Here is a 26,167-nt window from a genome sequence, read left to right as displayed (position 1 = left end):
ATATTTTTCTTTGTCTATTAATGAGTGAAGAATGAACAGACTTCCTTGCGAACGTTTACTGCTGAATTCAAATAACTGTCGTACATGTGTGAGTGTTTGCTAAGCACATTGTCTGCACTTTTTAAATATATTAAATTGAATTTATATGTGTAATTTTAAAAATTTTTAAAAACAGTTTATAAAAACAATATAATAAAGTTTTTATTGAAGAGATCATTATAATGTCGAATTCTAGAAAAACCAAAACAAGACGTGATAGTGATTCAGTAGATATTAATCCTAAAAGAATGAAATCAGAAGATGAAGATAATTCAGAAAAAAAAGAAAATAGTATAGTTACAAGTGATACTTCACTTAACATTTCTGAACAATTATTGTCAGTGGAACATAATTTGGCTACTGAGTTAAGAAAAATTACATTCCGTTTGCCAGTAGAGTATGTTTATAGTCCACTTGAATATGCATTTAATATACACACTATGTATGTACAAAAGTATTGTAATACTGTTAAGAAAATATTGTTTCTTGGAATGAATCCTGGTCCTTGGGGTATGTCCCAAACTGGTGTTCCATTTGGAGAGATAAGTATGGTTCGCGACTGGTTAAAAATTTGTGGACATGTTGGAAAACCAGCCAAAGAACAGCCAAATAGAAAAGTAACCGGATTTCAATGTACTCGTAGTGAAATCAGCGGGAAAAGATTATGGGGTCTTTTTCAAGAATTATGTAAAAGTCCAGAGAAATTCTTTGAACATGCATATATACATAATTATTGCCCTATTGCATTGATGAATAAAAAAGGCTGTAACATTACACCAGCAGAAATAAAGGCAATATATCTATCTTTTATTATAGTCATATTTATATATTAAATGTCTTACTTTTTTAGGGACCAGAAATACAAATCTTACATTCTGCTTGTGACAAGGCATTAGCAGATGCAATTAAGATTTTAAAAGTTGAAATTATAATTGGCATTGGTGGATATGCAGAGAAACGAGCACAATTAGTAGTTCAGTCTTCAAAATTACCTGTGAAGGTAATTACCACTTATTAGAATTTTGTTTATAATAGATATAGAAGAAATATATGTAATTCTTTTATGTTTTTAGGTTTTATGTTTACCTCATCCAAGTCCACGTGCTGTGAATAATAAAAATTGGAGTGAAAAGGCAACACAAAAGTTAAGTGAGTTTGGATTACTTGAATGTTTTACAGCTTAAAATACCTTGACAAGAAAAATAATTTTTTGCTCTTTATCAGTACAATTTCATGTTACCTAACTGTACTATTTATGTTACATATATTACTTTATAAATTTGTGGTAATTTCTAATATTACTTTTTTAAGTATTATTGTGTGCGTGTATATGTGTGTATATGTGTATTTGATAATTTTTCTATGAAAATTTGTCAAATTTAACTTATTAAAACATAAAAGAAATACAATGGATTTTTTAAGTTGGATGAATGTTGCTCTACAAAAAGCAAATGATTCACTAAAATCAGGTGAAGTTCCAGTTGGCTGTTTATTTATATATAACAATGATGTCATTGCTACAGGTAATAATACAGTTAACGAAACTCGCAATGCAACTCGACATGCAGAAATAAATTGTATAGATCAAGTTTTAGAGTCCTGTAACATGAAAGATTTAAGCTATAAAAATGTTTTTTATGATACTGATGTTATTGTTACTGTAGAACCATGTATAATGTGTACATCTGCATTATGTCAACTACAGGTACGTAACATTATATATGGTTGTGGAAACGATCGTTTTGGTGGATGTATAAGTGTTTTTGAAGTACCAAAACTTTATAATTCAAGAACAAAGATAATAGGAGGTATTAAAGGTACTGAAGCAATGACATTGTTAAAAGAATTTTATAAAGGTACAAATCCAAATGTACCTGAATCAAAATTTAAAAAAGACCGTAAAAAAAAGGACACATAAATATTACAAATTTAATAAATTCATTTTTTGTTTAATTATAAATCATTACTAAAAAACATTTTAGTTTCTATTTTGATTTATAATATGATACGTAAACAAATCAATTTTATACAAAATATTATGTATTAATAATTGTACATTGCCAGTAGAGCAAATTGTTTTATATACATGTAGTGGCCTTGTTTATTTTGTACTTATTTATGAAGGAATAAATTTTTAAAAAATGTAGTTATGAACACCATGAATGATCTAATTCACACTTGCCTTGATACCATCTGACAAGTAATTGATTTTTTATTGCGTAATCTTTTAATATCATATCTTTTGTCTGCAAATGATGATTAATATTTATTTCATCCACATTAAATAAAATGAATATCTATTCTTAAAAACAACTTACTATGGGAGGTGGAAAGATTCTTTGAAAATCCATTTTATTCTGATTTTCCAAATAACTTTGAGATAAAATCAATTTAGTTTCAGGTGTGAAACATGGGCTACATAACTGACATTCTACACGAAAACAGTCATTACATTCTATGCAAAGTTCTGGCAAAACCATTATATTCTTCTCAGCTACTTCCATTTCTTCCTCCATTCTGTTCCTGTAAATGTTAACATTAGTCAATGTTATATTATTTTAAAAGATTGTTACCTTAATTGTAATATAAAATTTATAAGACCTTATTTTCAAAGAATCTTTCCTGATTCTTTGCCCTATACCAACTAACGAAAATAAGTTAAATATAACTTGTTCGTAAAGTAATTGGTTTGGCAGATAATGCGCTGAAGATAAATTTGGAGACATATTTGCCTCCATGGTATAAACATTTAAATTTTCATCGAGTGCAAAATCGACTCTAATTAACTCGAAAAAATTTCTTCCATTTCCGAAACGTTTTATAGCTTCTTTAATATAAATCTCTTTTGACAAAGTAATTTCTCTGATTGCTTCGCGTACACCACTCCAAACTTTTTCAGGATCTTTCGCTTGCATACGTACATATGCGTCGAACGAATCTTTCATTGAAAACTTCAATTTAGTATAATAATGTTTCAAAGATGGAACATTCCAAATCGGCAAGTAATCATCGCCAACTATGTATTTGTCTAAAACTTCAGGGTCAAATGGATAATATTTTACAGGACAAAATCTAAAGAGCACATCACCTTTGTATATATATACTCTAAGGGGATCAACGGAGGTGATCACGGTGTATATTCCAATATCAAATTTATATCCATCTATGAGAAATGGTCGCTGTATAAATTCTTGTACAAAAGATCCAGTTTCTGTAACATTTATATCGCTCACATTTTTTATGCTAATACCCCGATGATCATTCGATTTTTGTACAAACATCTTTTCTGGATGCTGATTAGCATACAAAAAAAATTCGTTGCTTTGTTCTGGTATCTTAAATGCTGGTAAAATGTAGCGACCTTCCGCGGTTGATAAATCCACCTTATTAGTAATATATCCGCAACCGGGAATATGATTAACACGTTGATGAGCTTTTAACTTCTTTAAGCTAGAACTTAAACTTCTAAATGGGTAGTCATGTGCCCACAATAAATCCCAATTAAATGCATCATTAGTTTGTTTAAATCCCAAACGTTCCAATACAAGAAATACATGTTTTAAATATTCAGTATCGTTACTTTTCGTGTATACTCGATATAATGGATTCTTTTCTTTTATTTCTGCCGTACTTAATTGCGTATTTCTTAAGTTTTCATGGTAGTATAAAAAGGATAAGAAACAATATAAAATTATTGGACCCGTTATAGAATATAAAAATATATTTAAAAGTGTTTTCACTTTTAAGTTCATCATTTGGGTATATATTGTACATTCATTAACATTCTGTAAAAGTAAATGAAGTTTTTGAACTGGTTATTTCAATTTATCAAAGTAATTTAAACAATCATGCAACTATTAAAAAAATGTACAAACCTGTTTACTAGACATGATTAAACATATAATTTTAATACTATTTGTTAATAATAGTCCGCAGGATGGTATGGCTCACAGTATATTTGTGTCCCCACTACCGAGTTCTAGCTTGATGTAAGTACCGTTGTAGTTTTCCCCGCTATACCACCTGCTTTTTAATGAGAACATACTTTCTTAGTACCGGTTTCTATACATAGAACCGGTGTTAGATTTTATTCTTCAAATACCTTACATTTTGTAAATAATTTAAAAAGAAATAAAATGCGAAGAAATTCACTTCCCAATGGTAAATGTTCTTTAATTTACAATTAAAGTGTATTGTCTTGATAACTGGCCGCGAAATCGAATTTGGTCACTTAGCAAACGAGTACCTTTCTATATACATAAGAAATTCTGGTTCAGTATGAATAGGGTAGAGAGAAAGTTCTGGCAGTGGTTAGTTAAAAGGCAAGAAAATAGTTAGTTAGTAAGGCATTACTGTACAACGAAATCGTACACTTACCTTTTATAATATACATATACTAAATGTACATATTATTATATAAAAACTGCGGGTTTTTATGTATTTATATAAAACTTAAAAATGTAAAAAAGTACAGGATACTTACAATGTGGAATAGTCTCTGCTAAGTTCCATTGCTATAAATGACAGTCCATAAAAGTATAAGTTTGCATAAATATCCGCAATTTAATAATAATAATAGTATATATGTATATTATAACAATAAAGATATGTAATAAGTACAAGTTCTTTTTTATGTTATGTGATGTTTATATTGAGGAACGTTCAAACATTGGCGGGAATCGTTCTAGAGTACGCTAGTGTGTGTAATGTTGCGTTGCAGAGGTTTCTGACCGTTTCCTGCCATTTCGATTTTTGATGCAAACAAATTGTGTGTTAAATCAAACATGGGATTCCAAAACATTTGGTACTCACATCCACGCAAATATGGACAAGGATCTAGATCTTGGTAAGTATTAGTATTTTGTATTATATTTTTAAATTGTAGACAAATCAATTTATATCATAAAGTTACATACATGCAATAGACCGTGTGTCCACGTTTATGTTTTCTCAGTAAAAGAAGATATTTTTATAGCTTTTAGTATAGGTTGTTTAAGATAAATTAAAAATATGAACTACTTTATTATCACTATAATTAAAAAAAAAAATTCATATCTTGCTTGAAAATATCATTTCTACAATTTTCGACCATAACCTCAATGTAGTATGTATTATGCATAGTATTTATACTTATTATTAGACTGCCGTAGTCTATTTATAATAGCGTTCTTTCAATGTGTAATTAATCATATTATGCTATTTTACAGTCGTGCTTGTGCGAACAGGCATGGTTTGATAAGAAAATATGGATTAAACATTTGTAGGCAGTGCTTCAGGGAATATGCTGCCGATATTGGCTTCAAAAAGGTATAAAATTTGAATTCTTCTATGTCTACAGATATATTTCTAATATATATAACAATTAAATATTATATCTAAATCAATCTCTTTTTATTTACAGCTGGATTAAGGTATGGGAATAATGAAATGAATGTATGAGATACAATAAAATTAATTTTTTCTACTAAATATATTTGTATCATTAATTTTAATATATTATAACTAAATTAAGATTAAAACATTAGATTTTCTAGTAAAATATTGTATAAGACTATAATAGATATGTGACATGTTACCTAAAATTAGCTAATATCTATAGGAGATCGAATAATGAGACTGCCAGTATGTATAATCGTTAATATATTTAAAACAGTTCTAGTCGCGAAACGGTACGTATAAAGTCGTTTGGTCACAGTTTATAATGAATCGTTTGCGATCGCGTTCGTTTTTTTATAATAGTCAGGGGAAAATCAAAAGATTCAAATTTGTCTTGTTTTACGGTTACATGTAGCGGCAGCATTGTTTTGCTCGGAGGTCATTAGTCCTTACAATACCTGTGACCTAACGGTCTTGATACTCCGAAGCAAAACAACAACATGATTTGAATCGAATTCTAACTCTTGTGCCGCTACATATCTTTTATAAAATATAACTTTTGATACATTGATGCTTTTTTTTATTTTTCCAGATCTAGCGATCTTTAAATATATCCGTTCACGTTATGATATATGCAGCTATTAACTGGTAGTTATTAGTTTAGGATTATAGTTTACGCAGACTGTTACTAACCTTAACAGATAAAAATATTTGATCTCAGCTATTAAATCTGATGAATTTAATTAAAATGTACGTGTCCAGCTCAGATAAATCTTCGAATAGCAGGTTTTTATTTCATAATTTATCAGAATTATGAATATGAAATATGAATTAATTCCTCTAGATTTTGATCATATTAGGAATATATGGACCGACGTGGTATGTGAAACCATTAACGGGGAGCGGGAAATACGCTCACATGGTGCTTGGAATCGTATTCATCATTGATCACTGACTCAATGATGTATGTCAGAAGGAGAAGATATACTAGTTACACTGATTCACTTTTATTCGATGAAAACAAAATTGCGCTTGCGTGAACACAACCAATCACTAATGCGATTCCAAGTATCACGTTCCCCACTAGCTGGTAACTGCACCATCTCCCGTTGCTGAGTTATTGCTCGGCTTCTATATTCCTATGCCCATAGATTACATAGTATTGTTTACTTCTGACGACAGTGTAATCTGATCTATCTGATTTTTTGACTCGATTCAGTAGGTAGGATACAAATTAATAATATAAACTGAATAGCTCTTATAACTTAGCAGGATTGTCTATTGATATAAATTTTAAGTAAAATAAATAGTATTTGTATACTTATGTTAGTAAATGCATAAAAGTTATGTACTATTTAAATCCGCTAACTCATGTTAGTTCAATTGGACAAACAGCATCGTACATTTGGGAATCAATTGAAGCAGTAAGTTATAAACTCTTATAAAAAAAGATTAACAATAATAAAAATAGAGAATAATGATAATAAGTATTTATAGTGCTTTACTACAATTAAAATGTTTGAACACTATTAAATTAATGACAGAACTAAAACATTAAGTTATAAATATTTACAATACAATGTAAAAGTACTAAAACATTTATTTTATCTATTGTAAATTATAATAGATTAAATTTTTAACCTATTGAATGCCTATTTTATATTGATATAATAATTGGTAGTTGTCAAAATTGGAACTTCATAATTGAGAGCAATAAATTATTGAAATGAAAAAGAAGTTAATAGTTATCTAACATTTCTAGCATTTTCTTGTTATAAAAATTTTTCGGATAATATTACATATTATCATGTAATATTATTACTGTAATGCATTATCATTTTTAGGATATTTTTGTTAAATAAAGTACAGTAGATCTTTAATTTTGTATAATTACAGGTTACATTAAACATTGTTATTCTTTGCTCTAATAATATATAAATCTTTGTGTATAAACTTAGCTTTATAATGTGTTGATTTCTGCCAACACAAATTTTTAAATTTATGTAAGATATAAATCTTTTATCAAAGAGAAATTGTTTTCAGGTACCAAAGCAATTAGGTTTAAAACCAAGAACAGAAGTAAAAATGCCACCACCAGTGCCCTTATGGAAGTTGGCTGCAGCTACAGGACCATTTGTTAAACTTGCTGCATTTAGTGGTGCTGCAGCCACAATTCTTGGTGCTTATGGTTCTCATAGTAAGATTCAAAAAATTGTTGCTTTTTAATTTAATACAAGTGCAATATTCTGCATGTATTAAAGAAAATTTATATTTTAATTAACTCTATGAAGAATATTTTATTAACAAGCTTTTTAAGCATGTTAGAGAATAAATTTTATATTTTTTAGTATGGTTTTTATAAACAAAATAATTTTTTATGATTCATCACGATTTCAGAGGAATATCCAGAGCATGAGAAAGTAGATCGAAAGCAAGTATTTGAAACTGCAAGTCGTTATCATTTTATTCATACATTAGCAATGTTAGGATTACCTCTTTGCAGATCACCTTATGTGGTATGTTCAATTTTTGTGAAATATTAATATCAATTATTTGTATTATTATATTTATTATTATATTATTTAGACTGCAACGTTCCTATTGCTTGGAATAGCACTGTTCTGTGGGACTTGCTATTATTCTGCATTTACTGGTGATAAACAATACAATAGATTAACACCAGTAGGTGGTATATGTTTCATACTAGGATGGTTAAGCATGTGTATTTAAAATATTAAAAAACATAGGAATGTAATAATATATGTGAAGAAGAGAAGGAAGCTAACACGCATAAAAGAAGTTTCTAATTACTGTATATAAAAATAATTACTAATAATTGGATTTACTTTGAAATAAACTACTTTTTCATAAGATGAAACCATTTTTTATATTATGCATGTTACTTACGAAATATTGTTAATTAGAAGAAATATTTCGTCGGCAAGCAACATTTGTATTTTCATTTATTGAAAATTGCTAAAGAAATATAATATGATCTAAATAAAATTAAAATGTGTTTATGCTAATGAATTGATATAAATGTACTTTTCATTTATAATATTACTGATGTAGGTCTAGATAATACCCTAAACTATTATACATTATAATTGTATTCCTAACTTGTATCCTGCATACTTTATGAACGATTTTTGTTTTATATTATGTATACATTACCAGTTATAATCCATCGTTATTTGTATTAGAAATGTAATGCAAAAATATAACGTTTTACGTTTTATCATAAAATACATAAAAATTATAAAGTATAAATATCAGGTTGTAAATAATTTTTATAATATAACGTTAAAAAAATATTGTAAAACTGAAATGGAACTTTAAAGCAATCCTGCTACTTTTAACACTTAGCCAACCGAATAGGGAGATCTCTCCTCTGTGAAGTACATCGCTACGCGACCGAACGGGGAGATCTCCCTTTTTGACTTGTGCAACGTTTTCTTTTTTTTTTGCTATTATCAGTTATTGTTTACCTAGATTTGTTCCTAATTAATTACGCCACTTTTTCTGTTTTTATAAAGTACAGTATATAATAAAATACACCAGTTTAGTGGAGTTAAAATTAATTTAAAAGTTACACTATCAGTTATGACTAAATAAAGTTATAATCGAACGATATTACATTGTAAAAAAATATTAAAATGCATTATGAATTTTTAATTTCTCGTTCAAGGCGTCTTATTTATCTTTAGTCATCTTTAACCGTTTGAGTCGAAACGTTTGATTTTGTGTCGAAAAGTTCCAGTACATTTGAACGCTACGAATGACTGATGGTATTTTGTATTTCATTGTTATCTTCTCAATAATTTTTATTGGACAAAACTTGAAATATTTATAAACTAATAGTACACATATATAATAATATAGACTTATTTCATAAAAATAACAAATACGACGAACGCTATTGCGCCGCTTGTTTCTCTTCGCAATCGATTAAAACAAGCATTATCGCGCTGTTCGGGATTATTCGACCCTGTTTTTTTAAAGACCCCTGGGACTCAAACGCTTAATGTTTTTAATTTTACCTATATTTCTTTATACCTTTAATATATACTTTTAATTTGATGTTTTGTATAAACAATATATGAGATCGTTAAACAAAATCATTATCGCAAAATATAATTGACCACTTAAATAATATTTTTAGATTTCTTTGTTTTTTAAATAATGAATATTAATCTTCGCCTCGATACTTAAAAAAATGCGCGGCGAACAGCGTATAGGTTGGCTTGTCCATTGCGGTGCGAAACGTATAGTTCGCTGTGGCGCGCGCGGTTGGCTAAGTGTTCAAAATCAAAACGATAGTTATATATAATATCAATTAATGTAATCGCTAATTCACCGATTAAGTTCCATGTATATAAAAATAAAAATCAAAAAGTGATGTATGTATATATTGATCATCTCAAACAATGGTACAAAATATAAATGTAAAACAAATAATTGCGTCTTATTCCTTTTCTACTTTTGATCAATTCATATTTTTATCATTTTTGTATAGAATCACATTTCTACAGAGACATAAGAAAGTAATGTACCTTGTATAATCCATTTGATACACCAGCTTCGCTGATTTTTATATCCATTCTATTTCGTATTATACAGTTGTCGTACATGTTTCATAAATAGATACTTCGCCTGTAAATAAGTGGATATAAGAATTTTCTTCGATTCATATATCATTATGATGACTTGATCTGACGATGTTGGCTGCATTCTTACACAGCTAAGTAAAGTATTAATTGGACTATCTTACCTAGAATAAAAATATCAAATAAGTTTAATTAGTGATACATCGAATAAACTTAAATATAGGAGTGTTGCACGTCAATTCGCGCAGTGCTCGCATACTGAAAACTAAGCAGCGAACACAAAGAGATCGATTACGAAATTAAAACGATAATCGTAAACACGCAATTATATTCGGAGTTATTATATTTCTATGATGATGAAACATGAGTTACATCATTAGCGCAGTTTTATTCTTTCATTGATCTTGATTTGTGATTTCATTGCAAATTGCAATGAGGCATGAAATTGGCGATTTATGGCGATGCTAAATGCACCACTGATATAAAATTTACTTATATCTAATAAATGTCCCCTCAGACTAAATTATATTTAATTAGCATGGTGTCTCATAGCAATATCATTTTTTTGTCACTATTATATAATATAAAGTATTTATATAGACTTGCGCATATTAAACTATATTTACAACTTTTATTAATTATTGTAACACATCAAAGATAAGTTTCCTAGAACAAGGCTGCTCCCACGCTACCTGGTTCATAATACCACAAGAGAAAACTCATATGGTAGAGCTAATATTTTTGCACTTTTTTTTGATGAGAAAATATATCACAATCTATGTTTATAAGTAAAAAGATAAACATCAAATTAGAATTTATTTAAATGAATTTTCACTAAAATCAAGAAAAAGATATTTTCGAAAAAAGCTTATATAAAGTGCAAATGTACGATTACTGAGTTTCGAACAAAACATAGCCTTTTTTTTTTAGATATTTTAAATGGTGTCTGAAGAATTTTGTTCAACCTGGACAATGTGATAGCAAAAGAGCAAATGGCGCGCCGGTTTTCCATCCGTTTCTAGGAAAGGTGGAACGAATGTTGTCCTTCTTGTGCAGCTATTCGCAACTTTTCCCGCATTATTTCTAATGTTGTGTAATCAGGCAGTTTTAAGTAATTAACACAAGTCATTACGGATGGTAAGAAATCGTCTGTGTTCATAGACGGATCGAACGTTTTACGCACTATCGTTAACGGTGGTGTTAAACTCTTGAAACCTGTAACATAACATTTTATTTTTTATATTTTTCTTTCAAATTTATTTGAATATAGTAAATATCATCACATAAAGTAATAAGAACTTACCTCCAACTGGTAACCGAGGTGAACCTGTGACGAATTGAACGAACTGTCTTTGTTCTTCACTGTTGTATTTTGACATAACTTCAAATAGAAAACGAATAGCACGAGAATCTGGTGTATAACCATGATCAGTCCTGCAACACTCTGAAAGCGTTTTTACATCCCATTGTCCACCTGATTGCGCATGTCCACAGAACACAGCTTCAAGTTCTTCAGGGAAGAATAGTTTCAGCTGTGATGGTGGGAATACAGATTCAAATCCTTCCCTAAATGCTTCCATTTGTCTGAAGACACCTTCGTATAAGAACCAATGTACCACCAACTAAACAATCAATTTTAAGGTATGAAATTAATAATAGAAAAAATATCAAATAAGTTCATACATTAACGTTCAAATCATTATAATAAAAGTACCTTGATATATTGATCCAAGTTATAAATGGTAACGGGCACTTCGCCTCCACCTTTCCTTAATTCAATGTTCTCATAACCCGGTAATTCAAAAACAAGGCTAAGATCAGAAATTGAACAGCCATCTAAATTTAATGAGTCTATTAGTTTTGCTTTCTCATGTGGCCTTAATGTTTGATCCTTCTCAATTGTTTCCTTTTGTCTAACAACTTCTTGTAATCTGCTAAGAGTTCGATGTACATCAGGACATACATGTGCTAAATCGGCTAACGTTAGCATATGTTCTTCTCCCAATAACCATCGATAGAAGGTTAAACTGAATGGCAAATCCAACTAAAAAATTATACAAATAAAGATGTAACTCGATGATAATGTCGCAAGTCCTAACTTGCTAATCAACGAAATAAAAATTTGTACCATTCTTGAATCATATATTGCTTTCGCCATAAATTTTCCAAGGAACTTGAATTTTGTTTTAAGTTTTGCAAGATGGGACACTTTAGTATTCCACGCAATCGGCGTTGGGAAAAGTCCTTGCGGAACATTAACATAACCTGTTTCTGTAGGATTTGAACTACCAAGCCAAAGATCAAGGTCAGCACGCTGTAATTCCTGGGAGACTAGAGCATAGAATTCCAATGTTGGACCAAGACCGGTACCAACCTGCAAAACAACAATTATAAAGTACTGTGAAAATAACATGAAAAATAAACTATATAAAAAGTATACAAAATAAACCTCATTGACATATTGCACTTCAAGTAAGGCTTTGCTAGATGCTAAGTCTTGTATAACTAATTCTGCTTGCTTGAGAATATCAGTTCTAGAAATAGTTCGCTTTCTTCGTTCTAAACGTGGAGTAACACGTTCTTGACTATCAGATCCAGATAATTCTGGAGCGGAATCTAAAAGACGCTGCAAAGCTCTGTCTCGATCAAACGATGTTGCGTAAAGTAACAACTGTCTTGTCTCAAAGGGAAACAAGAATGGACTGTAAACGATTGAAAATATAATAATTGAGCAAAATTGACATTAGTAAACTATTATGAATTTCGCAGTACTTACCACACTGTAGCAATTTGTTGTAACCACAAAGGTAAGTTTCCAGTCATGATCACTAAAGGATCTTGTAGCTGCCGACTTGCTTTTGCGGCTATTTTATTATTAATAAAGTCTTGTGGAGAAAGTAAATTTAAACCCTTTAGATAAGGAAATAGAACACTCCAATGACGATTTAAAGCGTGTAGAAGACGTAATAGACATAAACCATCCAATGAAGCATCAGTAATAGTAACTGAAGATGGTAAAGTAGGTAACAAATAAGAATCAAGTGGACATCGTTGTGCAGGGACTACTCCTTCAAGCCATAAATTATCCTCTTTTCGTTTTGAACTGATCTTTGTACTTTTTCCTTTGCCTTTGCGGCTACTACCCTGTGAACTTGATCCTGGTTTTGGCGACGTTGTAGTTTCTTCCTCGGGTACAGGTCTAAACGAATAAAAATTATTTGGATCATTTACTTTCCCTATTTACTTTAAAAAGAAGGGGTAAAAATTAAAAATTACCTATAATAAATTGTATGAGTTTGTACCCATACAGCATCGTGGCCAAGTGGTGGTTCACCATCAGCTTCTGCTTCAGAATGATCCATACCAGTACAACCAAATTGCCTAACAGCTTGATAAACAGTCATATTAAAAGGCAGTACTTCATCTCCAATTAAAAACTGGAGTTTATGTTTCGCTGACCCTTGACTTATAACTACTGCTGCCTATAAAATTAATAATATAAATTCAAAATATTGTTACTTATTAATTCAAAAAAGGGTATAAATGTATATACATATACAAATATTACCAATGTATCATCTATATCATCTTCACTGTTATCGTCGTCACTAAGCATAGATTCAGCCTCTCGTATTCTACCATATCCACGAACCATTAAATAACGTTCAATTGCTTGTACTAATGCAAGAGGATCTATCTTAACAGTACCTCCTTTCCACTGTTTTAAGTTGTTACAATCTGGATGCCGTTGAAGATTACACTACAAAATCACAATTATTCAAGTTAAATTATTACTGTTATTCAAGTTAAAATACTATTGTTATTTGAAGATTAAATACTCTACCTTGAGTTGATGTGTATTGAAAAACTTAAGAGCACTAGTGCCTCCACGACCAGCCCCAGATCCTGCTGGTAAATCGTGTACTTTTACAGGAAATTGTTCCAACTGTGCAACACAACTATTCAATTTTGTTACTAGAGCACCAAATGCTCCAGGATTGAAGTCGGTAATGTTATTATCTTGACACATCTAAAAATTAAACATTTGTAATAAGAATGTGCCTCAAAGGAAGTCTCCAATATAAACTATAAAAATGTAAAATAATTTATTTTACTTACTGTTGATTCTGCAAATAATTTCCAGAACATACGAAGGCGATCATAACGATTACCAGGTGCATCCGTAGTTGTGAGGTAGTTTAGCAGAGCTTTGATGAGACCGCTATAATTCATCTCAAATGGAGATATATCACTTTCCAGTACTATATCTCGTAATTCAGTAAGTGCTGATAACATTTCATCCAGTTCCTATAAATGCATTTTCAATTAATGAATGTTAAATATTGCATAATTATATCAAAAGATACTTACATTTGATTGTAGCCGTTGTATGGCAGCAGTAAGTCTTGAGAGGACTGTCATTGCAGGATGTGTACATGGAGCGTCATCCTGGTATCGAGCCAAAAATTGAGCAGCTTGATCACGTACCCATGCTTTAGCCTTGTCTCGGTTACCTCCTGTTAAACTTGAATTACTAGGCGGCTTTGACAAACTTGTCGATGAACTTGTATCTCTTTTATCGCTAGCAGAACTTGAAGACGATGATTTTCGACCCCATCTAGCAGGATTAAGATTTCCTAAGAAACGATTATTTTTGGGAGCGAAACCAGTAAAAAGCGATTCGGGTTGCTGAGTTTGTTGTGGCGTAGTACCGCCAAGTCTAGAAAATCGACCCTTCTTATTGTGTCGTTTCCTTTTCAGGACATCTCCAATTCTCCTAATAAAATATTTAATGTAAATAATATACTACATCCACAGTATAAGATATTTTTTCAAGATATTTTAGTGTTGCATACACGTACAAATGAGCACTTTGTGGTGTAGTTACATCATCTACAGAAGAGTTTAATTCATTTCTAGTATGCGTTTCCATCGATGCAGAGAGATTTGATTTCAACTGACATGTTGCAATCGTACCGAATAATATATTACCATTCGTTGATGGAGAAGCAATTGGAGATGTAGCATTACTAGAAGAAAACATCGTGGTGGAACAAAGCGACGTATTAGACGGACCTGGCTGTGGGCTTGGTAATGATGTACCTAAGAAAGGTAAAAATGAAAAATATAAATGTTAAATCATATATTTTGTAACGTAATAAGTACCGTAATATATATATATATATATGTCGGAGATAAGAGGACACCGGCGCCTTCCCTCTGAAACCTCGGGAAAATCCATAAAAACATTGTAATTAAAATCTACAGTTGTAATTAAACGATTTACCGTCATTCTACCCAATTGTATTTGTTTGAGATTTGTGACAATGAGCTTGGACTCAAGGCGACAATCAGTCGCCGAACGTAGCCGCGGTCAACGGGATGAACCCTCCGTCTAACAAAGGCATTGAGTAATTCTATAGCTCTCCTTAAAAGAAATATTTGTAGCGGCACGCGACAGTAAACATTCCAACGGTTTCTGTCCCGTGGCTCGCCACACGCAGATCCTATTCTTCGGGTATGATGGTTACCAGATGCCGACGCGTCTCCGCAGTACGTGATCACCTAGCCCGAGGGCCTTACGACGATTAACGCCTTACGGTCAGTGAATATTAACAAAGAATCCGACTTAGATTCTGCGTGTACGTACGACTACCATCCCGTTGTCCGCGAACCTAAGACCATTGTCACTAGTGTCGCGAGTGTGTGATCATTGTGAGTTTGCGTCAACTTTGTAACATTTTTGTGTGTGTCAATAAAAGTAACTTCAGTGGTGTAAGAAAATGGATAGCTTCAGTGAAGAATCCTTACCTGTCCCAAGCTCCCGCCACGAGGACGACTCGGGCCCAGACTCGGATTCTGACTCGATATATATATATATATATATATATATATATATGTCGGATTTACATTAGAATTAGGGTTAGGGGCGTGAAACGAATCTTCGTTTGGATTACACGTTGTCGTTATGCAATAGAGAAGACATTGGCTAGTGCAAATACGATTATCATAGAACCGGACAAGTAACCGTGGTAATTAGATACTCGAGAAACTAATGATAATGATCCTAGGTTCAATAACGAATCCGCGGTCGATGGGATGATAGATGAACGTGCTCACAAAATCTAAGTCGGACGCGTAATATTCACTGGTCGTAAAGGGTTACTCTTTTCGTCGATGAGATCGCGAGAGAGAATGACTTTCCCGTCCCGATGATGCCACAGAGGAAAACTATATTGTCTAAGGACACGAGATCATCGGATTCGTCGAGAAAAACCTTCGTTCAGAAAGTAAGGGAAATTGGCGTTGCTGCTAATTGATCAATCTCCATATCGGTGGCTAGAAAAAGATGCTAGCCGCCCTCGAGGGAAAGTTGCCAGTTGGAGACGCCGCTCGTTGAAAAATAGGTCTCCCCTATTTTCCCGTAGTTAGGACAAAGACTGTTTGTCTGAAGGACTTTAGTTAGCTAAATCTTAAGATTTATAACGGGCCCTCGGGCTAGCTGAACATGTACTGCGTGTGGCAAGCTACGGGACAGAGACCCGGAATGTTTACTGTCGAATGTTACATCTATTTCCTTTTTAAGGAGAGCTATAGAATTACTCCATGCCTTTGTTAGGCAAAGCGTTCATCCCGTGACCGCGGCTACGTTCGGCGACTGGCTGTCGCCTCGAGCCCAAGCTCATTGTCACAACTCTCGAACAATTACAATCGGATTGAATAACTATGATTGTTTAATTGCAGCTATAGTAAACTCTAGGTTACAATGTTGCGGGATTATCCAAAATTCCAAAGACTCCGGTGTTCTTTCATCTCCGACACACACATATATATATATATAATATATAATAAATAAATATATATAGGCAGATTACCAGTACTAGAAGGACACTTGGGTGGTGAAACACCAAGAGGTACTTCAGGATCAGCTAGTTGACGAATTTGATGTAGAACGCCCTCACGATGAAAATGAACCCCAAATACTTGTGGTAGTCTTTTCATTAATATACTTGCCATCTGCAAAGCTCCAATAACAATTCGTAAATCTTGGGATGCTAGCATACCCGCTATGTGTGATGATACTACTTGATTTTTTAAGACGTCCTGTATTAATAATAATAAAGGAGATTGTAAACAATGATGAACAATTTAAAAAATATAATAGTATTCTCATTTAGCTCATATACACTTACCTTAAGTAAATCTGTCGAGGCATAATAGACCATACGTAACAGAGCTCGGAGACATTTACATTTTACAGCAGGACCAGCAGAACTACTGTAGACTTCATATAACACAGAGAATAACGTTCGAATAAACGATACTAACCATTCATTTGTTTCAATTACTGGAGGTACAACATCCATGCTACAAGAATTTATAATACGAATTATAATACCTAAAACTTGTGAAAAATTCATTTTGGATATTAACACTCTGGAGACCGGTTGCTCTGACAAGCATATAGCCTGAATTCCCAGGTGTATTTGGAGCGATCGGAAAAGATTCAAAACGACCAATATCTAATATATTGATAATGGTTTCGTATTATTCAATCATGTAATATAAGAACACTTTCATAACGTTTCGTTTATAGGATCCATTGCGTTTTTATTGTTTTATTTAACAATAGTTAACATTTTTATAGGATACCGCACGAAGTATGAAAGACGCGAATTCGTGTCTCCGGTCCCCAGAATGTTAACACTTAACCAACCGCGCGTGCCACAGCGAGCTATACGTTTCTCACTGCAATGGACAAGCCATCCTATATCCGTATTTTTCCAAGTAGCGAGGACTAATGTTCACTACTTAGAAAACAAAGAAATCTAAAAATTATTTAAGTGGTCAATTATATCTTGCGGTAATGATTTTGTTTAACAAGTTCACATATTGTTTATATAAAACATCAAATTAAAAGTATATATTAAAAATATAAAAAAATATAGGTAAAATTAAAAACATTAAAGAGGACTAAAGATAAATAACAAATTCAATTAAAAATAAAAATAAAATGCAATTAAAAATTCATAATGCATTTTAATATTTTTTTTACAGTGTGGTATCGTTCGATTATAACTTTATTTAGTCATAACTGATAATGTAACTTTTTAATTAATTTTAACACCACTAAATTGGTGTATTTTATTATACACTCTACTTTATAAAAAAAACGCATTGCTAAAGTCAAAAAGGGAGATCTCCCCGTTCGGTTGGCTAAGTGTTAACATATCTTAATTCATAAAGATATTAATATATTTTTACTTAGATGAACATGTAGGACTTTTGCCTTCTGAAGGATGCGCGTTCACTCTGCGAAAAATGCTCCTTGCTAACCCAATATCTTCATTAATTTGTTTCATCACAGTCAAATCTATCGTATAAGTTCGTCCTAAAGAGGACAAGCAAATTTCATCCTCCCCATTTTGGAATGCCATCTGAAGAAAACATTGTCATTTTACTCTACATATTTGATTTTTTATAATGTTTAATCAAGTATGATTATAATACCTCAATGATTCTAGAATCAATAGTGCTAAATGGATGACAGCAATGTCTTTCATCGCGCCATTCCCAATGAACATTTTCTTGTTGATTACTGGTCCTTTCAAGTAAACTATTTACACTAAATATGCCATCTGTTGGTAAAGAAGGCATGAGTTCTTCAATCAAACAAGTGATTTCAAACCACTCTTGCGGAGATCGCGGCACTAATTCTACATCTTCCGTTTTCACTTCTAATGATCCAGTTAAAAGATAACTTAATGTGAAAGCTATATTCTGTTGCAGAAGCAGCTGTGCCAAATCAGGACAGCGATTTGATATCACAGAGAGCATTCGCAACACTGTTATGAAATTACCAATGCTGTTAACAGGTGGGGTAATCATAAGCTAAAATATAAGAAAATGCATATATCTTTAGTAATAAAGTTCATAAAACATTACATTATTAAGAAAAATAATAATAGAAGATAAGTATTTCTCTTACCAACTGTTGTAAGTTTTGAAGAAGTTCTGCATTGATAATTTTATGTAAAGTCACTGGATCGTGTTGAAAACTATCAACTAATCGACTAAATGCTTGACAAACACACTCAACACTTTTCTTATCTTGGTTTGTCAATCTACTTGTTAATAAAGGTAAACTATCAGCTACTAAGTGAAAATCATCAGGATGAAGATTTTGACAACAGTTTGCTGTAATCGTTAATGCAGCTCGTTGTGCTGTGATATTAAAAAAATCGACGAATTTTAAACAAGCTGATACTCCTCCCTAAAAATAGACGTGATAATAAGAAACAACATTCGTTTTAAATTGATCGTCAATGAATTAATACTATGCATACCGCATGTAAAATGGTTTTGCTATGTCTTCGAGAAAGCATAGCTAGCGCTGTTAAACACTGTTCTGCTACGTCCATACATTCGATAGATTCTAGTTTTTGTAAGAACACTGGAACAGCGTCAACCACAACTGTTGACGATCGGGGTAAAGCTTCCATCATGTAAGTAAGAGCACGACATGCGTGTGTCATTATTACAAAATTATGTTCTATTCCGAGTAAATTTATTAATGCTGCAACCACTTGTTTCACAGGGAAGCCAGCTAATGTATCTTCATTTCCCATAACAAGGATTTCACCCATTCCAATAACAGCTTGTAGCTGTTCTCCTTCATCATCAACAGCTTGCAAACCAGTCAGCAACTGTTGTGCTTTAGCAGCTAGAATTATAAAATTATTTTCTAAACATAATACTTATTTAAAAAATTGCTTTTAATAAAAATGAAAATATAAAATGAAAAAATGAAATAAGAAAAAGTAGAATTTGCAAAGAAGAGAATATTACCAGAACTTGCACCCATACTTCTATTTAACAAGTGCTGCATTCGTGGTGCTAATGCACCAAACACATGAGGAGGTAAACCTCTAGCTTCAAGTAATGCTTGCAACCTCCCAACTTCCCCATCATCACTTTCACTGTCTCCAGTAGTCCCTGACATTCCGGATGGTCCTCCACTTGCTTAATAAAAAAATGATATTGTAACACTAACTTCTTGAAAAAAGAGTTATGACTTGTAACATTTGTTGTAGACCATCTTGTATATAAGGAATTTACCAGTGGCAGACGTAGCAGTGGATGCCAATTCGTCTTCTCCAGTTGTGGATACTAATTGACTACTAGAAACTGCAGATGAAACAGTTGTCGGGGTGGTACTATTAGTCAAAGAGTCAGTACCTGGCATTACACTTCCTCCTGAACCTCCTTCTATCACTGCTTTTCTTGCACGTGATGAAGAGCGATGTCTGTTCGAATAAAACATTATAGTTGTGATAACATACATTAAACATCATGACATTTAAAACATAATAATCATTTTTAAGCAATCAATTACCTGGAGCTCGAACAGGTGCCTGTTGTAGTATCTTTTTTATGATGCTTTCCTGAAGTTTTGTTAATACTTGACAGATCTTTATAATCACTGGATAATTTTGCGCGAGAACGTAATATATGCTTGTGCGCAGGATGAGGGTGTGCAGGGTTGGCAGTGGCGGTGGCAGACACAGGTGGATTGGCAGTGGCTGTGGCGATGCCACTAGTGCCTGCCCCGTCATGTGCCAACGCCCCCCCACCACTCTCCACAGAATTACTGGCTGCGTTACCCACTCTGATGCTGGACTTCACACTTAAAACTTGACTACTTGCACTGCTACTCGCGCAGGTTGTACCACCGTGGGATTTTGACCCTAAAATATTGAAACATTTTACTATTATTATTATTATGATTTATATATATAAAGACTTCAATACTTGCAATGATTTTTAAATGTTCTAAAACTTGATTATCGTTGAAAATCATTACCACTTTGGATAACAAGAAAGGGAAAAACGTTAACATACATATATAATGTTTTAGTGCACATAAAACAAATTTTTTAAATATCATTGTTTTTTGTGCATAATTATCAAGGAATCAAGCATTTTCACAAGTTAAAAGTTGATAATAAGTACGTTATAACTTATAATACTATATGTACGTTGTCTTCTGTGCAATCTACAACCTATTCAAGCATGTTTTTCTTTTTATAGATATTTATGTTAATTGCATACATATTCGTATTACACATGTTCATGGAATAATCCTGTGCTAAACCTAAATAGATGTACAACACATGCTTTTATTCATTTTACAGATTTCATAAATGATCTTAAGGATTAAAAAGTATGTATAATATCACATATTGATGATAATATTACATTTATAAATATAGTAACAAAATAGACGGGGAGGTTATGTTTATATGTGATAAAAATGATAAACAATGGATATTAGAATAAATTTCACATAAAATCAAAAGTTAAAGCAAAATACAAATTAAATGCCTTCTTTATATCTAAAAATTTATGAAGGAACAAACATGTGATTTATACAGACATATGTTTATGCTTTAGTAATTATAAACATTTTTCATTTTATAAAATATATAGATTATTATATAATATATATATTATTATATATTATATATATTATAAATTTTCAAGAAATGATAGTATTTAATAATATTTAAATAAATATTTGCAGTATAATTATAACATTAAAATATGATTATTGTATTAAATACTATTCAATAAGTTTTATATTATTACAGGAAAGAAATATTAGAGATCACTCATGTATAGTTATATCGTATAGGTATTTTCCATATCTGCATGTAAGGCTTTGTACATCTTTTGTAGAATATACAAAATGTGTTTATATATATATGTATATATCTCTTTTAACAAAGTGCATATACAAAATATGTATTTTTGCTCAACATTACCACAAGTGAACTATATTTACCTTATTAATTTGACACTATCCATCCCATTAAATTAAATGAAAATATTGCACATACTATATTGCACATTTGGATACATAAATTTAATATATTTAGTAATTTTCAAAACTGAAAATAATAATTATTTTAGTAAAAATTTGGACCATTAAGATAATGTTTATAAATCTATAGAAATTGATACATTTTATTAATGATCATTACTAATTGTATGCATATTGTAGACATAATTATATATCTTATTATATGTATATATATTATTTAATACATACATAAATGCTGCATTTTGTAATATGAAAAAATGTCTTTTTAATTGTAAGAAACTGCATTAAATAGAGAAATAAAATTGTATATTGTACAATGTATATGTATGAGTATTAAGGCATGGTCTTTTATTTGTGAATAACTAAATTGTTTTTATAATATTCTATTCAATTGTTATGCTAATATTTTTGATCTATCTTCATACCTCATGAAGTATTTGCACATCAAAATCTCCAAGTAATAAAACAATGTTGAGTGAGTGTTTGAATTTATATGTATATATAAATTTCATACAAACACAGACACACACAAATGTATGTATATAGATATATATATATGGAATTTCACCATGAAATTTTAAATAGCACAAACATGTATAACTTACATCAGAACCATATTTATTTTATATATGTCTGGAGAAATAATGTCATGCATAAATCATATTTGACACAAACAATTTGATCTCATTTATATATGATATAATGATACCCATACATATGGGTATGGAAAACCAATTTAGAGAGCAGATTTATAATGACTTGTATTCGTTTAAAGAAATCTACTCATGAATTTTTAAGAGAAAATAAGGGTAAGAAAATGTAGTACGAAGTGTGTACTCCTTAGGCTTACCTTCTTGATGATACGTTTGTGTTGATATTGGAAAAAGTGCTTTGACAGCAGACACAAATCCTTCCAGACATTCGCTCATCCTCAGGCCTAATGATACAGTCTGATCTATGACTCTTATTTTGGTAATACTTTCTTTCTTTAATTTTAAGATATTTGTGAATCAACAAATCCTAGTTTTACTACCCTATACTTTAGCCTACTACTCCATTAAATGAAGGTTGCAAAACACATTCTTTTAATATATGAGCAAAGATGTTTTTAGTTGATCATGATAATAAATTTATATGATATTATTGTATCAAATATATGTTGTGAATACGAATATTATTGTTTTTACTCGTGTGTGTTTAAAGGTATTATTATTATTTAATTTGTTTATAAAGATTTCTATTTAAGTCTATTTGAACAGAACATTTATGTAGTTAATTTTAATTGTTTTGGAACATTTTAAAAGGTTAGTTCTTCAAAATTATTATTGATTAATTCCATTAACAAATAATTACAATTGTTTAAGAAATGTATGTTAGAAAAAATAAAAGTATATGTTGTTAATAATAAATAAAAAGATATTGCATTTTTGTTAACAAAACAAAATTTTCAGAAAATATTTCTTAATTTAAGTATTCTGTTAAGCAACTGATAATTATCATATTTCTTATTAATCATTACAAATTATAAAACATTATAAATAAAAAAATTTAACACAACAATGAATTGCTAGTACATAAACAATTAAAAAGTAATGTTAATTATACATATTATATAAAACCATAAGTTCATTGTTCTTAAAATAATAAGATCTTATTTACATTAAAAGTGATTAATTTTTCAAAGTAAAAGAGCCCATTTACAGAAAATGCATATTAATTAATTATAATTGGTAAATATGTTAATTAATTAGTATTACTTACTGTTGTTATTGTTACAATTTATGCATTTATATACGTTCTTAAAATAAAAATTATTAAAATAAATGCATTTTTAGAGTTGGTTTAATTTGTATTATGTGTTCACTCAAATCACACATCACATCTCATTGCAACCAACACTTTTTAATATAAAACCAATAAATACACTAACCTCTTGTTCTTGATGTGGATGGATGACTAGTAACTGATGTAGTAGTTGATGTTGGTACCAAATTGTTATATGTTAAGTCTTCTTTACTATCGTAACCACTGGACACTGATAAATTGTAACTAGTATTTCCTTGCGACGTAGCTTGTGGATTTTGTGGCGTACGAGACCGAGTCCTTGATGCAACACAGTCAATAGCTGTTAAATTTAACTCTGGCAAACTTGTTCTTGCAACACTACGAGCTCTTGTACTGTTCGCACTAATATTATAGCTTGATTGCTGGACTTTATGTTGTGGCTTCCAATTATTATCTATAGAAAATAATATAGACTATAGTTAGAATTATAACCAATTTTTAATAAATATGACACTTAAAATAATAGTAAAAGAATGAAACAATATGTAAGGATTATGTTTATATTGTTTTAAAAAAATATAATTACCTAGATATGATTCTAAGCCACTGCCATGACCTTTAAATTCACCTCTTGTTCTAACTCCTGTTGATTCACTTGAATGTTTACAAGAAGTATTATTAAAAACTTCAGATGATTGTGGATCACCAATAGTTTGTCTACGTCTTTTTTCTTCTAATGTGACAGGAATAGAACCAGTGCTTTGTCGTTTTCTATAACCACTACTACCACTGCTAGAGCTCTTCCTTCTAACCTTAGAGGTGTCTGCTGAAGCACTGGCCGTCTCTACAGACCCCCCTGATGACAACTGATCTTGTTGATCTGCCATAGATTAATCGACTCATGCCACTATTCTGTCTGCAACAAAAAAGAAAATATTTCTTATAATTTTTTAAATAAATGAGAAACTAATAAAATATCATGTAAAAATTCTATAACATATAATCACTTTAATGAAACCCAAAGTGATTATAAAATAGTGAATATCCTTGGCACCACATTCATTATATAATAACAAGAGTATAATCTAAGTTAAGATTGAAATTAGAATTAAAAATATCAAACAGAATAATAAATCTAAATTAAAAGTAATTCTAATTTTAACATTTGTCATGAAAATAAGGTTTTGAAAGATTAAAATTAGAAGATATAGTTGAAATTACAACTATCCTAAATTTTTTTTCATAAACATTTTTACAAATATTTCATTATAGTTAACTTTCATTATTAAAATATAGTTTATTTAAAGAGAAAAATATTAACAAAAAACACATTAAATATGTTCATTACATAAAAGCCTGTACAAATGTTGAAAGAGTAATGTATTATTATTTAAAAATGTAACAAAGAAATATATATATCTACTTACAAATAATGCGTTAAAAGTAAAAAATGTGTGTGTGCGTGTGTGTGTGTAATTTCAACACAATAGATTAAACAGAAATCACTTATTACGATAAATCAATGGACACTTGGATAAGAGGAGCGTGACTAAATAATACAGCAGAGGCGATGCGCAATTAATGTTTTCCCTCACGGTGAAAGAGATAGTAACAAACCCAAGAATCATAACAAACAGTACAACTGGTGTCCGTTTATAATATCATGGTCAATGCAAAATTGTGCCGTTGACATCATAGAACCTCTTCTAAGAATACTAGGATTACATAGTCGCAACAAAGCCACGAATAGATTCCGTACAACCGTAAGATATTCAACGAAAGACGTAAATAATTACAACAAAGACTCGTAAGTGAGCAAGCCACCATTTGCTTGTGAACAAGTAATGGAGGACGAGTTCTTTCTTCGTCTCTTTCTATCTTTAGTTTCTCCACTCTCGTTACCGTGTGACCTCAGGTTTAGGTCCTCGAAAAAGAGAACCCTACTTAGGTATGCAGGTCCTCGACAAAAAGTAAAAGAAGAAGAAGAAGAAGAAAAAAAACGACTAGAAGAGAGGAAAAGAATTCTCAATTACAGAATAAAGATTACCTGAATGTCGGATAAACATGCCCAGGGCATGGCGAGGAAAATGTCTTCTCGTCGATGATTTTTATGAGCACAAACGTTTCTTGTTACATACGACACAAAAATGGATTCTCGCACAAAGCACGTACGTTGGTGAGTGGCTATGTGCAGTAGCACACACCAAAAAACGCACCAAACGCACTGCCGAGGCACACTGAAGCAACTCAGCGGAATGCGACGGCTATCGGGATCGGGTTGGTTAGAATTGGGAAGCTGGAGAACGCTCCGCCCCCATCAGGAAACGTCACACACGAATTCAACGTAGGTGTGTTCGAAAACACGGTGCCCGCATGGAGTGAAATCGCAATTCATAACGGAACAGCAGACGCGAAACCGGCGCGAATAGCCATCTTGCCGCAGTTTTTTCAAACACCAACTTTTACTTTCTCTTCG

The 26,167-nt window shown here is 31.3% G+C and overlaps 6 protein-coding genes across 18 annotated transcripts; 4 read left to right on the top strand and 2 right to left on the bottom strand.

Annotated features, from left to right (window-relative positions):
* The first annotated feature begins 3 nt into the window (after positions 1 to 3).
* Positions 4 to 1,340, top strand: LOC126871676 (single-strand selective monofunctional uracil DNA glycosylase). The gene is made up of 3 exons (XM_050630734.1): positions 4 to 830; positions 890 to 1,039; positions 1,113 to 1,340. Exons 1-3 carry the CDS (start codon positions 222 to 224, stop codon positions 1,221 to 1,223), a joined length of 870 nt encoding a protein of 289 aa, XP_050486691.1. The 5' UTR covers positions 4 to 221; the 3' UTR covers positions 1,224 to 1,340.
* A 104-nt stretch (positions 1,341 to 1,444) lies between these two features.
* LOC126871680 (tRNA-specific adenosine deaminase 2) lies at positions 1,445 to 2,063 on the top strand. The gene has a single exon (XM_050630744.1). The coding sequence runs from the start codon at positions 1,448 to 1,450 to the stop codon at positions 1,955 to 1,957; it is 510 nt and encodes a 169-aa protein (XP_050486701.1). The 5' UTR covers positions 1,445 to 1,447; the 3' UTR covers positions 1,958 to 2,063.
* Positions 2,061 to 10,009, bottom strand: LOC126871670 (probable tubulin polyglutamylase ttll-15). Of its 8 annotated transcripts, XM_050630723.1 has the most exons (7): positions 4,660 to 4,800; positions 4,523 to 4,553; positions 4,142 to 4,289; positions 3,915 to 4,062; positions 2,641 to 3,824; positions 2,358 to 2,562; positions 2,061 to 2,285 (listed from the first exon to the last, which is right to left on the bottom strand). In XM_050630723.1, exons 4-7 carry the CDS (start codon positions 3,927 to 3,929, stop codon positions 2,187 to 2,189), a joined length of 1,503 nt encoding a protein of 500 aa, XP_050486680.1. In that variant the 5' UTR covers positions 3,930 to 4,062; positions 4,142 to 4,289; positions 4,523 to 4,553; positions 4,660 to 4,800; the 3' UTR covers positions 2,061 to 2,186. The 8 variants fall into 8 exon arrangements, with proteins under 8 accessions (XP_050486680.1, XP_050486679.1, XP_050486675.1 ...); XM_050630722.1 differs by lacking the exons at positions 4,523 to 4,553; positions 4,660 to 4,800 and adding an exon at positions 6,109 to 6,345; XM_050630718.1 differs by lacking the exons at positions 4,142 to 4,289; positions 4,523 to 4,553; positions 4,660 to 4,800 and adding an exon at positions 9,969 to 10,009 and having other exon boundaries at positions 3,915 to 4,065.
* Positions 4,689 to 5,419, top strand: LOC126871685 (40S ribosomal protein S29). Its single transcript, XM_050630750.1, has 2 exons — positions 4,689 to 4,885; positions 5,247 to 5,419. The coding sequence occupies exons 1-2, from the start codon at positions 4,824 to 4,826 to the stop codon at positions 5,350 to 5,352; spliced, it is 168 nt and encodes a 55-aa protein (XP_050486707.1). The 5' UTR covers positions 4,689 to 4,823; the 3' UTR covers positions 5,353 to 5,419.
* LOC126871681 (transmembrane protein 256 homolog) lies at positions 6,567 to 8,445 on the top strand. Its single transcript, XM_050630745.1, has 4 exons — positions 6,567 to 6,839; positions 7,459 to 7,612; positions 7,813 to 7,931; positions 8,002 to 8,445. The coding sequence occupies exons 1-4, from the start codon at positions 6,762 to 6,764 to the stop codon at positions 8,143 to 8,145; spliced, it is 495 nt and encodes a 164-aa protein (XP_050486702.1). The 5' UTR covers positions 6,567 to 6,761; the 3' UTR covers positions 8,146 to 8,445.
* On the bottom strand, positions 9,792 to 26,077 carry LOC126871662 (E3 ubiquitin-protein ligase TRIP12). 6 transcript variants are annotated; one of them, XR_007691715.1, is made up of 26 exons: positions 25,739 to 26,077; positions 24,278 to 24,607; positions 23,837 to 24,145; positions 22,757 to 22,843; positions 20,419 to 20,770; positions 20,142 to 20,329; positions 19,872 to 20,045; positions 19,370 to 19,746; positions 19,012 to 19,296; positions 18,534 to 18,914; positions 18,288 to 18,460; positions 17,216 to 17,390; positions 16,898 to 17,126; positions 14,885 to 15,125; positions 14,394 to 14,799; positions 14,142 to 14,330; positions 13,867 to 14,052; positions 13,591 to 13,782; positions 13,299 to 13,504; positions 12,799 to 13,221; positions 12,472 to 12,724; positions 12,151 to 12,396; positions 11,737 to 12,066; positions 11,326 to 11,644; positions 10,988 to 11,237; positions 9,792 to 10,186 (listed from the first exon to the last, which is right to left on the bottom strand). XR_007691715.1 is itself a non-coding variant. In XM_050630691.1 (25 exons), exons 2-25 carry the CDS (start codon positions 24,576 to 24,578, stop codon positions 11,041 to 11,043), a joined length of 6,219 nt encoding a protein of 2,072 aa, XP_050486648.1. In that variant the 5' UTR covers positions 24,579 to 24,607; positions 25,739 to 26,077; the 3' UTR covers positions 9,792 to 11,040. The 6 variants fall into 6 exon arrangements, 4 of the variants coding, with proteins under 4 accessions (XP_050486648.1, XP_050486649.1, XP_050486650.1 ...); XR_007691716.1 differs by having other exon boundaries at positions 9,792 to 10,068; XM_050630691.1 differs by having other exon boundaries at positions 9,792 to 11,237.
* Between the last annotated feature and the right edge of the window lie 90 nt (positions 26,078 to 26,167).

Source organism: Bombus huntii, chromosome 12 (assembly GCF_024542735.1).
Source record: "Bombus huntii isolate Logan2020A chromosome 12, iyBomHunt1.1, whole genome shotgun sequence".
Taxonomy (NCBI): Eukaryota; Metazoa; Arthropoda; class Insecta; order Hymenoptera; family Apidae; genus Bombus; species Bombus huntii.
Note: the sequence above shows the minus strand (reverse complement) of the source record. Positions and strands in the feature narration are given on the sequence as shown.

Coding starts and splice junctions, on each gene's coding strand:
- LOC126871676 (XM_050630734.1), top strand. CDS start 222: ATGTCGAATTCTAGAAAAACCAAAACAAGACGTGATAGTGATTCAGTA. Junction 831..889: donor TTACACCAGCAGAAATAAAG/GCAATATATCTA, acceptor TTACTTTTTTAG/GGACCAGAAATACAAATCTT. Junction 1,040..1,112: donor CTTCAAAATTACCTGTGAAG/GTAATTACCACT, acceptor TTATGTTTTTAG/GTTTTATGTTTACCTCATCC.
- LOC126871680 (XM_050630744.1), top strand. CDS start 1,448: ATGGATTTTTTAAGTTGGATGAATGTTGCTCTACAAAAAGCAAATGAT.
- LOC126871670 (XM_050630718.1), bottom strand. Junction 2,563..2,640: donor AAAGATTCTTTGAAAATAAG/GTCTTATAAATT, acceptor TAACATTTACAG/GAACAGAATGGAGGAAGAAA. Junction 2,286..2,357: donor GAATCTTTCCACCTCCCATA/GTAAGTTGTTTT, acceptor CATCATTTGCAG/ACAAAAGATATGATATTAAA.
- LOC126871685 (XM_050630750.1), top strand. CDS start 4,824: ATGGGATTCCAAAACATTTGGTACTCACATCCACGCAAATATGGACAA. Junction 4,886..5,246: donor GGACAAGGATCTAGATCTTG/GTAAGTATTAGT, acceptor GCTATTTTACAG/TCGTGCTTGTGCGAACAGGC.
- LOC126871681 (XM_050630745.1), top strand. CDS start 6,762: ATGTACTATTTAAATCCGCTAACTCATGTTAGTTCAATTGGACAAACA. Junction 6,840..7,458: donor TTTGGGAATCAATTGAAGCA/GTAAGTTATAAA, acceptor AATTGTTTTCAG/GTACCAAAGCAATTAGGTTT. Junction 7,932..8,001: donor TTTGCAGATCACCTTATGTG/GTATGTTCAATT, acceptor TATATTATTTAG/ACTGCAACGTTCCTATTGCT.
- LOC126871662 (XM_050630691.1), bottom strand. CDS start 24,578: ATGGCAGATCAACAAGATCAGTTGTCATCAGGGGGGTCTGTAGAGACG. Junction 20,046..20,141: donor CACTGCTACGTCTGCCACTG/GTAAATTCCTTA, acceptor TTTTTTATTAAG/CAAGTGGAGGACCATCCGGA. Junction 18,915..19,011: donor TTCAAAACTTACAACAGTTG/GTAAGAGAAATA, acceptor CTTATATTTTAG/CTTATGATTACCCCACCTGT.